The sequence below is a fragment of the Mytilus edulis genome, chromosome 14 (genome assembly GCF_963676685.1).
Source record: "Mytilus edulis chromosome 14, xbMytEdul2.2, whole genome shotgun sequence".
In the NCBI taxonomy this organism is placed as follows: Eukaryota; Metazoa; Mollusca; class Bivalvia; order Mytilida; family Mytilidae; genus Mytilus; species Mytilus edulis.
This window is the reverse complement of record NC_092357.1, coordinates 47,669,224-47,684,638: the sequence shown is the minus strand read 5'-3', so window position 1 is coordinate 47,684,638 and position 15,415 is coordinate 47,669,224. Positions and strand designations below refer to the sequence as shown.

General features: G+C 31.3%; 2 protein-coding genes across 2 annotated transcripts in view; one reads left to right on the top strand and one right to left on the bottom strand.

Annotated features, from left to right (window-relative positions):
- Positions 1–15,415, bottom strand: part of LOC139502487 (dnaJ homolog subfamily C member 10-like) — a 380,520-nt gene that overhangs the window by 90,509 nt on the left and 274,596 nt on the right. The window lies entirely within an intron of this gene.
- Positions 1–15,415, top strand: part of LOC139503280 (uncharacterized) — a 29,817-nt gene that overhangs the window by 209 nt on the left and 14,193 nt on the right. Inside the window, exons 2-8 of the mRNA XM_071293042.1 lie at positions 172–334; positions 1,131–1,442; positions 3,096–3,162; positions 4,544–4,611; positions 7,664–7,711; positions 10,998–11,039; positions 13,340–13,549. Coding sequence (XP_071149143.1) covers positions 172–334; positions 1,131–1,442; positions 3,096–3,162; positions 4,544–4,611; positions 7,664–7,711; positions 10,998–11,039; positions 13,340–13,549 — 910 coding nt within the window. The remainder of the gene's footprint in view (positions 1–171; positions 335–1,130; positions 1,443–3,095; positions 3,163–4,543; positions 4,612–7,663; positions 7,712–10,997; positions 11,040–13,339; positions 13,550–15,415) is intronic.

Below are 15,415 nucleotides of genomic sequence, written 5' to 3'. Positions count from 1 at the left end.
TTTACATTTCAGATATAAAAAAAATAAAAGTCTTCCGCTGCTGTGTAGGAAGAAAACTATTCAAAATTAAGAAAGATTTAGTATTAATCATGGCGAATAGGAAATCCAATCGCAAATATTAAAATACTTAACTTATTATTTGCAGAGTATATTTTTGAATCCAATTTGTAGATTCATGTTTGTGTGGCTTTCCCATTGAAATGCCCTAAACCTGCACAGTGGTCAATCCGTGCAAGAAGTCATTGTCCAGACCCTTCAAAGTATTTCTGCCTCAAGAATGATCTTATCAATGGATATTCTGAAAACTGCACAGTATTCGATTTTCTTCAGCCAGGTAAATTCATTTCATATTTTACTTTACTCCACTTTGTTCGTAAAGTGACGGACAATCTTTATTTTAAAAATCTCGGAAAATTGAACACAATTCTTCGGCAAAAAAAAAACATTTATTTTTGAAGATTCAAATTGATTTGTTATTTTAAAAAAAAAATATTTTGGAAATTCATCAAATACTAGTACTTTCCATGAATATTGGCACAAAAAGAGATTCGACTTTGGAAAATTGAAATTTCTCACCCTTTTAAGATTTTCCAAACTCAAATGTTTAGAAATGTAAACCCTAAGTTAAATTCCAAGTTTTTCCCAAGCCGGATTTGATATTTATATTTCACCTGTTACAATCTTGTTAAATTCTATTTTACCTAATGTTTTATTGTGAAGTGTCTGAGATGTCACTTTTACATTATTTTTATATGAGTCTACTTTCGTTTTGATGTCGGGATACATACTTTTAAAGGGTGAGTCAGCATGCTAATGTAATAGAAAAATTTAAAAATCAAAATTTTAACGACAATCGCTTCCAAAAAATGAAATACAGAGCAAAAATAATCATTGTGCCCTTAAGCATTTTGTGTGTTTTAAAAACGACTACATGTAAAAGTTTGTTCTATTTAGATGGGTAATAGTGCGAATTTATTAATTGTAACATAGTCTTTTTATTTGGAGTCGCATATATAAGTCATCTGTAACACAATTAGCATCAACGTAAACCTTGAATTTTCATTATCATGATATTTTCTATCTCCCAAGACATATTCAATTCTCTTTATTTATAATATATTTCAATACAGGTAGGAAACATGTTCTTCGTGGAGGATTAGATGCTGACGTTTGTTCGTCAAATCGCTACCAGCCATGGCCGATAACATTCTACAGCAATGCTAGTACCAACTGTATCTTTCTCAAGTCTAGATGTAATGAGGAAGGTCAAATTGTCTATGATGAAGGAAGTCGAAACATGGATAATACCTGTGTCTGTGACTACACAAGCGGTTACGATTTCCTTGTAAAACCTCGACATCCATGCTTCTGTGTTCCGTCAGAAGAAGATTGTTCATGTTATCTAAAGACGTGCCCTGATTCTTCTGTCAATCTAGCACCAGGTAAATCCAAGTCGGCATTTACATCAGATAGAAAACCCGGGAATAGCAAGACAAGCAGACATTATTAACAGATCAAAACAACTAAGAACATCCGACCCCAAATAAAAAGTATACATAAAAAAAACCACTTCCCTACAACGTATTTTAATCTATTTAACGAAAGAAATCTCTGTATGACTGAAATATTATTACACCAGGGTTTTTGATATCACAACTCTTCAAAACATTTACTTAATTTTATCATTGGTACACGGACATCATTCGTAAATATAAATCAACATTCAGACATCTCATACGTTCAGGTATTTCACATCTGATCTCTTTTGGTAACATTCTATACAAAGCAAACGAATGTCGTCATTCACTTCAAAAGCTAACCAAACCTTTTAATATACTTATTCAAAAGGGATATAGTTACGATACTGTTGTCAGGTCATTAAAGATGGCATATTTTGTAATTAATATTGAGTCACTCATAGGGTCTCTCCATCGGTAATAAACACATTTATTCTAAAACCAATCGTTGGGTGATGTTCTTCTCGTATATTGTATGATGATTTGATACTAAACCCCTGCAGGAGGGATTGTGCTTGATTTTCATATGATGAAGACATACTCTTTCAATCCATCTAATTAAGGTCTGGATCTGGCATGTCAGTAACTGCTAGAGGTCCGTTGTTCTATTATGTATCATTGTCATTTTGCTTATTTTTTTCTGTTACCTATTCTGACATAGGACTTCTTTAAGAATTGGATTTAATGTAAGTATTGCTGTGTGTTTGCTTATTTACATTGGCTAGAGGAATAGGGGGAGGGTTGAGATCTCACAAATTTAAAAAAAAGATGTGTTATGATTGTCAATTGGACAACTCTCCACAAGAGACCAAAATGACACAGAAATTAACAACTATAGGTCACCGTACGACCTTCAACAATGAGCAAAGCCCATACCGCATAGTCAGCTATAAAAGGCCCCGAAATGATAATGTAAAACATTTCAAACGTGAAAACTAACGGCCTAATGTATGTACAAAATATGAACGAAAAACAAATATGGAACATATAAACAAGCGGCAACCACGGAATTACAGGCTTTGAAACACATTTAATTTTATGTATGTTATTTTTTTAGCTATCTATCTTTCAAATAAACAGTCGAGATACAAAATAACATACACAATGCTTCTCTTTTCAAATAGACGATAGAGTCACACAATAAAATACAAACAACACTTCTCTTTTACAAAAAATAGAGTTATTAAATAACGTTCCATTAAATGACAGAGTTGCAAAATAACGTACAAAATATACTTCTTTTTTCCAATTGTCGGTAGAGTCATCCAATAACGTAGAAACAACACTTTACTTTTGCAATAAACGATAGAGTTATTAAATAAAGTACAACAAACACTGCATTTCAAGAAGACAAAATAGATACAAAATAACGTCCAAACAGCAACGTACAAACAACACGAAAGACACAAGAGTTACAAAATAATGAATACATTACACTTATTTTTTCCAAAAGACGATAGAGTCACAAAGTAATTTACAAACATGTTTCTTCATGCAACCGTAAATATGACAAATAATTATGTTAAACACATCTTAAGGTGTACTAATTTTTGATAATTTGTAAGATTCTTGTTTCAGATTACGAATGCAGTGAATCAAGAATAAACACACCGAAGAACCAATGCAGACCAGTTATGAACGGGAGGTAAAATACCTTGAAATTAAAATTATAAAAAGGCATAAATGCAAAAAGCACTTTGGACTACTAGTAACTGAAATTGCTTGATATAAATAGAAAAAAAGTAAAATATCTGAAATACAGAATTCCGAGGACAATTCTAAACGTAAAGTTATGGTAAAATCAAAAGCTCAAACACATCAAACGAATGGATAACAATTGTCATATTCCTAACTTTGTACAGGCGTTTTCTGATGTAGAAAACAGTGGATTAAACCTGGTTTTATAGGTAGTTAAATTTATCACTTGTAAATCAGCCGCATAAAATTCCATTATACTGACAACGTTGTGTGAACAAATCAAACAGACATAATAGGTAAAAATGTAAAAAAAAATAGGGGTACAGCTGTCAAGATTGTGTTACAATCGTAATCACTACAAAGCAAGCAAATATGCCAACAACGACAAACAAAAGGCATATTGATAAAGCACATTAAAAAAAACAAAAGACAAGAATATAAAAGTTTACCATATAGAACAACAGCACAATTACGGAATGTACAAGTACCGAGCCATGTCAAATTGATACTGCCAAAAATAGGTTAAACAGTAAAAGTAATAAATTACAAAGACAAATAAAAGAATACTATTAACACATTATTAAGATGATAAACAAAGACAGTACATATAATCTATGCTTCAAGACCATCGTGTATTATTTGTGAAGTTGATACGGAATATTTATCAACAAGGTCTTGGTATCTTCCGATGATATATTTTAAGAAAAAAGACAAGACATTCTTTGACATATTTTTTGTTCATCAACTGTCTGCTTAGACTCTGATGACATTTTAGCCAAGTCTGAGTAGCAGCTTTAAGCGCTTGAATACCGAATGAGTTGGGAGATGTTTTTTCCATATGCAGTTGTTATATTGCTACTAAGGTGGGGGAAATGGATAATCTTAAAATTAAAATCATCTCGTTTGATATATATTGGAACTGAGATGACCACTTATGTTAAATTCGAGGTATAAGTATTGAAATGAAATAGAGCAAATTTCTTGTTTTAGAGGATATATATTAATGGGGCCAAATCAGAAATGTTTGAATTTTTAATGGAAAGAGCATCATCAATATAACTTAATGTGAAATTAAATGATAAAATGATGGGTTAACTTCTCAAATGTACAGTGATTTCCGTATGCAACGTTACAGCAAATTTATTTTGGTTTTGTTTTTCTGAATACGTATTGCAGTAGATTTTATAATCTCTTATCTGTTTTGTTGGTCTTTTCGGGTAGATTTATGTTCTATTCATTCCATTCAATTTCGTTTTTGTATTTTGATTATTACACAAAAAGCAAACAGTGCGCTTGTACTCATTAATATTTGTTTTCATATATTCCAGTGTCAATAAAGATCATAACCAGACTCGCATACAGTATATACCAAGACAAGACAATATCTCAAATCCAAGTATATATCTCATGTTAAACCTTAAGTTTTTTATGACTTTTCTACACTTTACACAAGTATTCTACATTCCAAACTAAAAGACAAATTGAAAGAATTTGTATTGATTTGTTTCATAAAAAAAGAAAGGCCAACGTAGATAAAAGCATCTTGTCTTAGGGAGGGATAAATCCTACTTTGTAAAAGATCACTCTGATTAAAAAAAAACATTCTCTGAAATTGACATTATCAAGATGCTTGATTTCTTGATTGACAACATATATTTTACGTTCGGAGTACGTGTTTTCAACAGACTGTCGGAATTCCAATGGGAATCGGCCTCATATCTTGACTTACATCTTGCAATTGACAATGAGTGTCGGTTGAACACAAAACTTTACGACAAAAGAAATGATTTCAGCTTTCCAATTGTGAACTTTCCATTTCTAAGTAGCAACATTCCAGCAGCACCTGCATACGGGGTATATATCTCCCAATTAATACGATATTCCCGTGCTTGTATTTCCTTATGGAATAATCGTTTCACAGATGATATCGGATATGTTCCTTAAGTCGTAACAATAATCCCATTCCCTTTCATGAATTTGACATAGCGAATTAGACTATTTACCTTATTTTTTATAACATGAGCAACACGAAGGGTGACACATGTGGAGCAGGATCTCCTTACTCTTCCGGATCACCTGAGATCACCCCTTGTTTTTGGTGGGGTTCGTGTTGCTTATTCTTTATTTTTCTATGTTGTGTCATGTGTACTATTGTTTGTCTGTTTGTCTTTGTCATGTTTAGCCATGGCGTTGTCAGTTTATTTTCAATTTTTTGGTTTGATTGTCCCTCTGGTATCTTTCGTCCCTTTTTTTTATTCATATCCTTTTGGCGTGGCTCGGTTTTTATACATCCCGCCATTGTGTTATTGTGCTATAGTCTGTCTTTGTAATATTGTCTTTCATTTTTGCTTATTTGCTTAATATATTGAGTGCTGATATCCAATTTGGGGTTTCTTTGTTGAGTTAGTTGATTTTTTTAAACGTGACATTTGACAAGGGACTCTACATTTTGAATTGTCGGCATTTATTTTTGTTAGTTCACATCATATTTTTATTAAATTCGAGTTATTTAATTTTGAAATAATGATAAACGTGCTTTAGTCGTGGTTATCGTTACTATTTAAATGGAATAACGAAAGTTGATATCAAGCGATATCCAATTCACAGACAAATTTTTGTATTCTTCAAAACGTAATAAAATTTGATACACATAAGATTTTCAAGCTACAAGTTTGAGTGTGTGTATATTATCGAAGAAATGAAGAAATCCCATATCTTTGTTGTCACTAACAGAGGACATGAAGAACGTTTTGAATTTTGAAAGGCATCAATGACCTTACAATTAGCTAATGGTAATGTCACAATATAGCTTCATTAAGGTGAAAAGGATAATCATATAAACGATTTTTTTGTTGTATCAACTTATTGCATTAGACTCCGTACAGTTTTGTGCGAGAAATACATAACAGAGGGTTTTGATGGGGTTAAATGATTAAAGAATAATGCCCTTAAAAAATGAAGATTAGAGAATAACGGGCAAAACAAATGAAAATTAGAGAAAAAAGGGGTTAATGTTTTGAAGATTAGAGAAAAAAGGGGTTAGTTTTTTAAAGATTAGAGAAAAAAGGGGTGAAAAATAAATGTTTACAGAATAACAGACCCCCCCCCATCCAGACCCTCATAACAAACAGTTCACAATCACAATAGAAGCCCTCTTTCATAGGGAATTAATAGATTGATTTCGATTCATTTTGAATGTAACCGTGGATTCATTTTTATTCGTAGAACACCATTTTTGTGTATTTCCATGAATTTAAATGTTGAACGAAGTACACATTACAATAGGCTAGTATTCAGACTTTAGCAAAACAAAGAATTCAGATATCCACGAAAATAAAAGTTCTTAATCAATGAAATTTGGTTCTATGAAATGAAACCATAGTATGTTACTTTAATTACAGTTCGGCAATATACATGTTGCTCATAACGTTATGTTACGTTTTAACCATTGTCGTGACATGGATTCTTTTTATAGAATAAACGCTGCATTAATCTGTCGATTAAATGGACTCACCGAATAATATTCAATTGTTTCCATATGTGTTTCCATGGTGTGCAAGTTTAAATTGGAAAATTTACTGAATTCTGTTCACTAATGGAATAAATTAAAAAACTTGCTTTTGATTTTTGTAATTTTTATATGTCTTCGTTTGGAATCGAATCCCTAGTTGAAATCTGTTATGCGTGACTGACATCAACACATTGACTTACCGGCCTCCAATGGGTTGCAATGTAAATGTCTAGTTTATATATATATAAATGCACATATGATAAACATTGCAACAACGGGCACACAGTGTTTAGGTTCGAATCCCCGTATTCTCTTTTGTGTCCTATTCTTTATTTTTACCGTTTTTCTTATTTTGTATGTTACTGTGGAGATTTAAGCAACATTAAGGAGTTTTTTAGTTTATTTTTGGATTATTATTGGCGAACTCACACAATTGAAAAGAAAATGATAACATGCAATTTTTCAATATGTGTTTTGTAGATATAGTATGCTTTCATCTGTTTTCCTACTTATCTTTACAAATGTTCATTCGCAAATCCATATGCGAGTAAACCGTTATGTGTCTATAATAAGAATTATTGGTAGCATACTTATTATATGTACTTAGAAATAAGTTCGAATCTGTCTTATTTTTTAAGTTACGGATGATATTCAGATAGGCATCTTATTCAAAAGCAGACGTGTTATGTAATATTTGTATCTCTCTTACTTCTACAAATTCTGAACTTAGCTTTATAAATGCATCGTTGATCATAATATCATGATAATTTAAACTACTCACTAACAATACCTTCTAAATAAGGCTTTAATTTGTATTAGACATCAACACACTAGTTTATTAGAGACTTCGGGCTCATGGTTTCTTTATCAAGAATCAACGCTTATTCATTGTATCTATAATACATAGCCTAATGATTTAAAACTATTATTTTCGCAGTTACATGGAAAAAAATCGGAGGGATATTTGTCTTTGTTGTTTGTATTGGTAAGTATCCCATAATGTTGTTGGTTTCAAAATAACCGTGTAAATTCCATTGCATGGACACAATATGTCAATTCTGTTAAAAAAACAGATAACAATCAATAACAAATTTAATGGGATACTATATAAAACACATGTTTTTATATTCTTTTATCAATAATCCCTCATAGTTTGAGAACATTTCCTTACTGCTTGCCTATGGATCAAATTTAAATTGTAGCAGCAAACTAAGACTATTTTCGATCTATGAGTTTGACTGTACCTCTGGTATCTTTCGCTCCTTTTCAATTTTGATTATGTGAATTTTGTAAAATTGAAACAGCTTATAATACTTTTCTAACTTTAGTTTGTTTTAATAAAAATAAAATGAACTCGTCCAAGTTCTAGTTTGATGATCAATTGAATTACTGTACATTAATTTGTTAAGAAAGAACAATCTAACCTTTTTCAGACAACATGTTTAATGATATTATAATATATTAGGAGACTTCAACAAAGTTAAAATAAGACACAATCAGTATTGTTTTTATTATATATATTGAGTAAATTAATGAGGAAATGTTTTCGACGAGTACATTTATTAAAAAAGGAGAACAGAAACAGATAATCGCACAAAAGTAATTTTACAATGTATTACTTCTGAAATATTTTAAAACTTCACTTTACCTTTCCTGTATTTTTAACAATATTAAGAAAAATTTTCCGTTCTGACATAAAACATGATTTGATTTCATTTTTTGGTATTTTAACACAACTTTTTAGCACCGTATTTCGTGGCGGCCTATTTTTATTGGTGGACGAAGCCGACCTTTAATATGAAAATTGGGTACGGATTTTTTTATTAGTTTTTAAGAAAGTTTCTTGTCATTACGACCAAATATTTTATAAACTAAATTAGGTTGCTAGAATTAAAACAAAACACTGTGTGTGACAATGCCTGCATTTCATATGTATCCTATATTTTTTCATTGGCTTATGTAAGGCATTTGAAAATTTATGCTTCAGCATGCAACAGAGCTATTCATATAATACAGCAAACTCGCCTGATACAGCATTACAAATCAACAATTCATGCACATAACAAAATCATGCTTCTATCTATTACTACAAAAGATATTATTCTGATCAATTTAGTTGTATTGCGATAAAGTGGGTTAAGTGAATCATTGAATAGCGAATATCAAATTTCTTTATTATATCTTATCACACATTTCAAGAATTTTTTTTAGAGCTAAAATATACAATACCTTCACACTAAGTTAACTGTATGCAAGATGGTGACAATTGAGAAATAACAATGTAATATGTTTGCAGTTACGATTATTATCTGTCATTTTTCTGATCCGTTTTTTCTGATTGTTTGGAAAGCGATTGGTTGTTTGTATTCTCTGATAGCTGTCTTTTTTTGTCGGACAATTACTTTTATATTTGACTTAGGCCGTGTTCACATTGACCTAAACTCGGTGTTGTGTAAGGTTAACTCACGCGTAAACTTAACAGAATTAGTCTCATTGATGAAACTCAATGTTTACATGTAGTTTAAATCATGTTTTGTCTACATGCAGTCGATAGTCAGTGAAGGCCTTGTGTAGTTTTACGTGTACACAAAACTAGACATGTAGAACATTAATTTTACCATGTATATTTAAGGCAGAAACGAATTTTTGGATACAAACTTACATTTATAACAAATACTCATAAAGTTCTTTACAGAAATATTTGTCTTATCGTAGCTTTATTAACCCGTTATCAAGACTCAAAACATCATCAGAACACATAATTCCTTTAAAAAGGTCTTCTCGAATCGACTGGACGTACACAGAGATATTTGCCACTAGTCTTTACTAAAAAAACGATTCACTCATAAATGCATTAATTTTTACTAAAAAAAGTGTGAGGTGAACTGTATTGTTTGTCTAGTATATCAGATCCATTAAAATACAATTAGAAATGAATAAAAACATTACCCCCTCCCTTTGCCAAATATTCTTTGGAGAAGAACTACCATTTGAAACAAACAGAAAAGATAGAAATATAGTTATCCTTAACATCTCAATCCTTTTCTTCGTCTGTAAGCGCTCTGCTGAAGCCTTCGTTTTCTAATGCGTAATGCGTCTTCAGTATCTTCAAACTACTGCAATTATCAAAATGGCTTTCAGAAAGGAGCAACCACTTAACTTCAAAGAGGGGGTGGGGGTAGGTGGGGGTTATGTGTTTTTTCTGAGTCAATTTTTTTTAGTCTTTTCTGATGCTGGCAATCACATATTTTTTAATATATAGCACTATAATGAGACGTCCTAATCCTTAAATCCGGGCTTAAAACATGAAATCCCGAGGTCCCGAACTTAAAGAAATTTAAATACCGACATCCGAAATTTGAAAAAAGAATTCCCAGGTCCCGAAAGGACCAATCCCGAAATCCCGAGCTTAAAAACACCCGATCCCGGAGTCCCGATAAAGGCCCTATAATTTTTGGGAAACTCTGGTTTCAGAATATTTTCTTTTACCATCTGTATGATGTATGTTTTATTATTTTTATTTCAAGGAACACCCTCTCTCCTTTTTGAAGCCAGAAGGTCGTCCCTAACTGCTAGGAAGATTGTCCAAAAACTTTGCGTTTGGTTCTACGTAATAAACATTTAAATGACATATAGTTTACAAGTGTGAACAAACCTTATGTACTGGTAATTAAACAAGGTGTATATTTGTGAACAAATTTAATGTAAAACCAGTGTACATTACATTAAACTAATTGTAAACATGTTTATTGTACCTGGCTTTTGGTGTGAACACGGCCTAGGAAGACTTTTCCTGAGGTAAACAAATGGAACTATGTATTATTGTAATTCCTTAATACAATAGATAGGATTTGAAATGTGTAAATATTAACAAATATGACAATTGGTCAACAGAAAAAGGATAACTGTCCACTTTTATCTATTTTATGTTTTCAAATACTTGACACCGACTTAAATAAAATATGCAATGTTTATGAGTGTGATACAGATCTTACAAAATCATTTGTTTTTACATATATTTTGCCGTTCGATGTCAAGACTATAACATCATACATACAATGCAGTCATTTCCATTCCAAATTTTAAGTTCATAAGTTTGTTTATAACCCTTAATGACTTCATGATAGCAATATTGTTTATGGATACGTTAGTAATTTTGTATTTTCATGAGAGTTTAACATATTTTTTCAATCACAAATCCATAAGATGAGTAATTATGTATTAAATATTTTTTTCTAAATGGTAATATAACATATTGTTTTCTTTTACAGGTATGATACTTGTCTTTTTTATACCAAAATACCATTGGAAAGGTTAGAACATTTTGGCTTATTCTCCAATAACCATATTTCGACACTTATTTTATATTCAATTGTAAGATAACATGATGTTTGACCCTGATCATAATATTAATATTTTTGAGCGTCCGAATCAATTTTATAGGTTGACTTTCACTATTAACGCTAAAACCAAAACATGTATAAGCCAATGATACATAAACCTGCACTCGTAAAGAGCTATTTGACAAAAAAAGCCTTAAATTAGCAAACATTCATTTAGGACAAACTTAACATGAGGGAAGTGAATCCTTCGTTGTTTTTTTAATTTCTAAATGTTTTAACGGAGGATTGAAATTATGCCAATAACGAAGAACCGAGTACTGCGTTGTTAATAACAGTTCACCAGCATTTCGAGTTCTCATGTTTAACATTTTTTAGTCAATTTCAAAGTTTCATCAATATAATGCATACTGTCGTCATGCTTTTCTATTTACTAAATACTAAAATCGCTTTTGTATACTGTAAATTCAGAAATTATTGCGTGCATTTATTATTGCGATTTTGTCATTTTAGACTTCAATGGGATTTTAATTTTTACGATTTTGAGACAAATCCTGTTTAATTCATATAAAATATTTCAAAATGCGAGTTTAAATTATTGCGTTCACAACTCTGTCGTATTTATTGCAATACTAAAAACCTCGCAATTATTTCTGAATTTAAGGTATATCAACTATAATTATGGGCAATATTTTATCCAAAATATGTTAAAATACTAAACATAAAATTTATAAAATGTTTGGGTCAATATTAACTCTTCACAAACCTTTTCTTTTAGCTATTCATTTATCTACTATTTTTTTCAACGCATACAAGTAATGTGTAAAACAGGGGCATAGATACCAGTGAAACAAGCAAACTCAAATATCGAAAATAAACTGAAAACGCCATGGCTAAAAATGAAAAAGACAAACAGACAAATAATAATACCCCAGAAATAACATTGAAAGCTAAAGACTGAGCAACACAAACCCCACCCAAAACTTAGGGTGATCTCAGGTGATCCGGAAGGGTTATCAGACCCTAAATGCTCAACATATGGCACCCGCCGTGTTGCTCATGTTATTACAAATCCGGTAAATAGTCTAATTCGGTAGGTCTCATTCATGAAGTGGGAATGGGATTGTAGTTACGACGTAATAAACATATCCGATATCATCTGTGAAATGGTTATTTTATTACGGCCTACCAACTAGTGATGGCGATCGTCAAATTAACAAAGGGATGATTTCAACTTCACCTTTTGGTTTAATAGCTTACTTGTGGGCAGCAACCCTCTATTAAGGAAATCATGATATATGTTTATTCTGCTGTAATATTCTTGCATTTTGGATAAGTGAATTATTAATAAAGGCAACAGTAGTATACCGCTGTTCAAAAGTCATAAATCGATTAAGTCAAAAGCAAACCTTGGATACAAACTAAAACCGAGGGAAACACATCAACTATAAGAGGAATACAATAAAAAAACAGAAACCCTGAGGTGAATAAAAAAAACGACAATGCAACACACAGAGAAACGAACTACAAGATAACAACTGCCATTTTTCTTACTTGGTACAGGACATTTTAAGAACAACATGGCTGGTTAAACCTGGTCTGTGGCAATGCTAGCCAAACTTCACACTTTTATGGCAATGTTAAATATTAAACTAAAATCACACCATTAAATGACAGGAATACAATTGAAATAAATGCAAGAACATTCAGGACAGAAAAAGGCACACATATATAATACAATTGTTAATTTCGACATTCTTACTACAGAATAAAAACGTATAGCACATGCTTATTAGTTATATATTGTCCAGTTGATTTTCTAGATGGTACTAGTAACTGCTTACAATAAAGCAATTTAACCAAGAGTTCTTAGTAGTGTTTTATACCTGACTATGCGGTATGGGCTTTGCTCATTGTCGAAGGCCATATGGTGACCTATAGTTGTTTTCGACTATTTTTGAATACTATGAAAACATTTTTTTTGTTGGTATCAATTTTTCGTAGATTGTGGAAAACTTACACTTTCGTGGATATCTGATTTCATAGTTTTGCCAATCTGTGGAATCAAGCCTATAGACAATTTGTAATTCGTTAAACAATTGCATTCGAAATTTACTTATACCAACGAAACCCACAAAAATTGGTATCCAACAAATGATAATGATTCCACATGTTGAATAATAATACCAACAACGGTAAGATGGATAAATTTTATAAAGAAATATTTCACAATCCAGTCTTTCAGATGTTGATAACATTCTTCCTTCATTTAGAAACAATATGTCAATGTCAGACAGAAAAAACAAGTCCTGTTAGTTTGTTAGAAGAAGACAACAAGGTGACTAATAAAATCAACAACAGTAAGATGGAAACATCAGGATATTTATATAAAGAAACCATTTCACGATCAAGTCTTTCAGATGATGGAAAAAGCAGCATAAACAAGTACGGAATTGATAGCGAATCTTGTGCAGATGTGAAAGGTAATACATTGCAGTGTTTTTGTCCTTTTTTAAATCAGTACGACAGCATATTGATAGTATTAAATGTATTTAATTTCACTGAAAGCATGAATACGTTAAAATGAATGGGATCTTTTTTACAGCGCTTTTTGTGAGGAGGTCTATTAATATAAAAGCCTTATTCCCTTTAATTAAAAGTCTTAAATGGCTTAAACCTATATAACAGTACTGAGACTGATATATACAAATACAATACATAATTGCATCGAAAACAGAAGGATTAGCTGACAATTACATGACTTGATTATTAACTCATTACAGTTTAACACTTGTTCATTATTTTTTTGGGTGAAACTTAAGTATCATCAATACTTTTAGATTATACTTCGACTATCAAAAAGAATATGCAATAGCGAACTAATCTTTACCTTTTAACGGTTTTTACTAGACAATTGTAGATAAAGAGAAATGTAAACAGCAGTACAAATAAGATCAGAAAGAACAAACAAGAAATTAGTACATATTTTAAACAAAATAGTTCCTACTCATAGCTGCTATTGTGTCAATAAAAAAAATATTTGGGTAATTTCGGTATCAAATGAAATCTTTAGAACTTGGGATTACTGCATAATAAACCAATATATGATATTTAAAAAGGAGGGCACATTTTACCTTGTTGTTCATATCATAAACGCCTTTTTTTAAACTCACAGGAACCAGTTCGTTCTAATATGCAATTAAAGTATGTTGGATTTTTCAGCACAAATCAAGATAATATATAGTTTTGATATTAAATGTCTGCTACTTCATTTGAACTTAAGACAAAGTAGCCATTAATGCTTGAAATTGCAGAATATAATATAGAAAGCAATCGGACTACGAATTTTTGGTTTTATTTCATTGTGAAAACTGTAACAGAAAAAAAGAGAAAATTAAGAAGTAAAAATATTCACATAGACACAATCAGCATACATTCAACATATCTGTGATGTAATTATTCTATTTTATGTACGCCATGTAAGAGATATCCTTCAATGACGATATTTTTAGTTCTACTTCACTGATACCAAAATTATCCAAATATTTTACTTATTGTCAAAGCTTATGCTATGAGTAGGAACTATTTTGTTCTTCAACGTTATGGAATTTTGGGTCCTCAATGCTCTTCAACTTTGTACTTGTTTGACTTTATAAATATTTTGATATGGGCGTCACTGATGAGTCTTGTGTAGACGAAACGCGCGTCTGGCGTACTAAATTATAATCCTAGTACCTTTGATAACTATTGCATTTGATATGTACTTTCTTGTATGTTTTTATATATTTATATTATTTGAAAACAACCTATGTATAGTATAAGTTGGTGGCCGCTAAATTAGGATAATTTGACCAGTAAACATTGAGAGTAACACCTGGAGACATGTTGCAAATTTCAGTTTCAGTCGTTTTTTTATGTTATAAGTGATATGTTAGCAAGTAGAAAATATCACAACCTGTTTTTATTTCTGTATTACTGACCATTACATGTAATGCATAGGAAAATAAGAACGAGTGACCAAACCAACAAACTTTATACTTTGATGGAGCCCCTACCTGCAGGCTTCATCATGACTTTTTGTTAAAACCTTAATTCTTGCCTTGTCCGATACAATCGTAAAATAAGCAGATTGTGTTGATTTGTTACTCCAATATAAATGTTGTAGCTCACGACAGATTGTAGTTGTATAATATAAATGACAACAACATTGGTATACAACTACCACCTTGTGGGTATTTTCCGGACCATATGAGTATTTGGACCATACGCGTATGGTATGACCATATGGGTATATACTCATATGGTCGGGGTAATTTATAATCTGTTACAGTTTACTTGTAATACTTCTA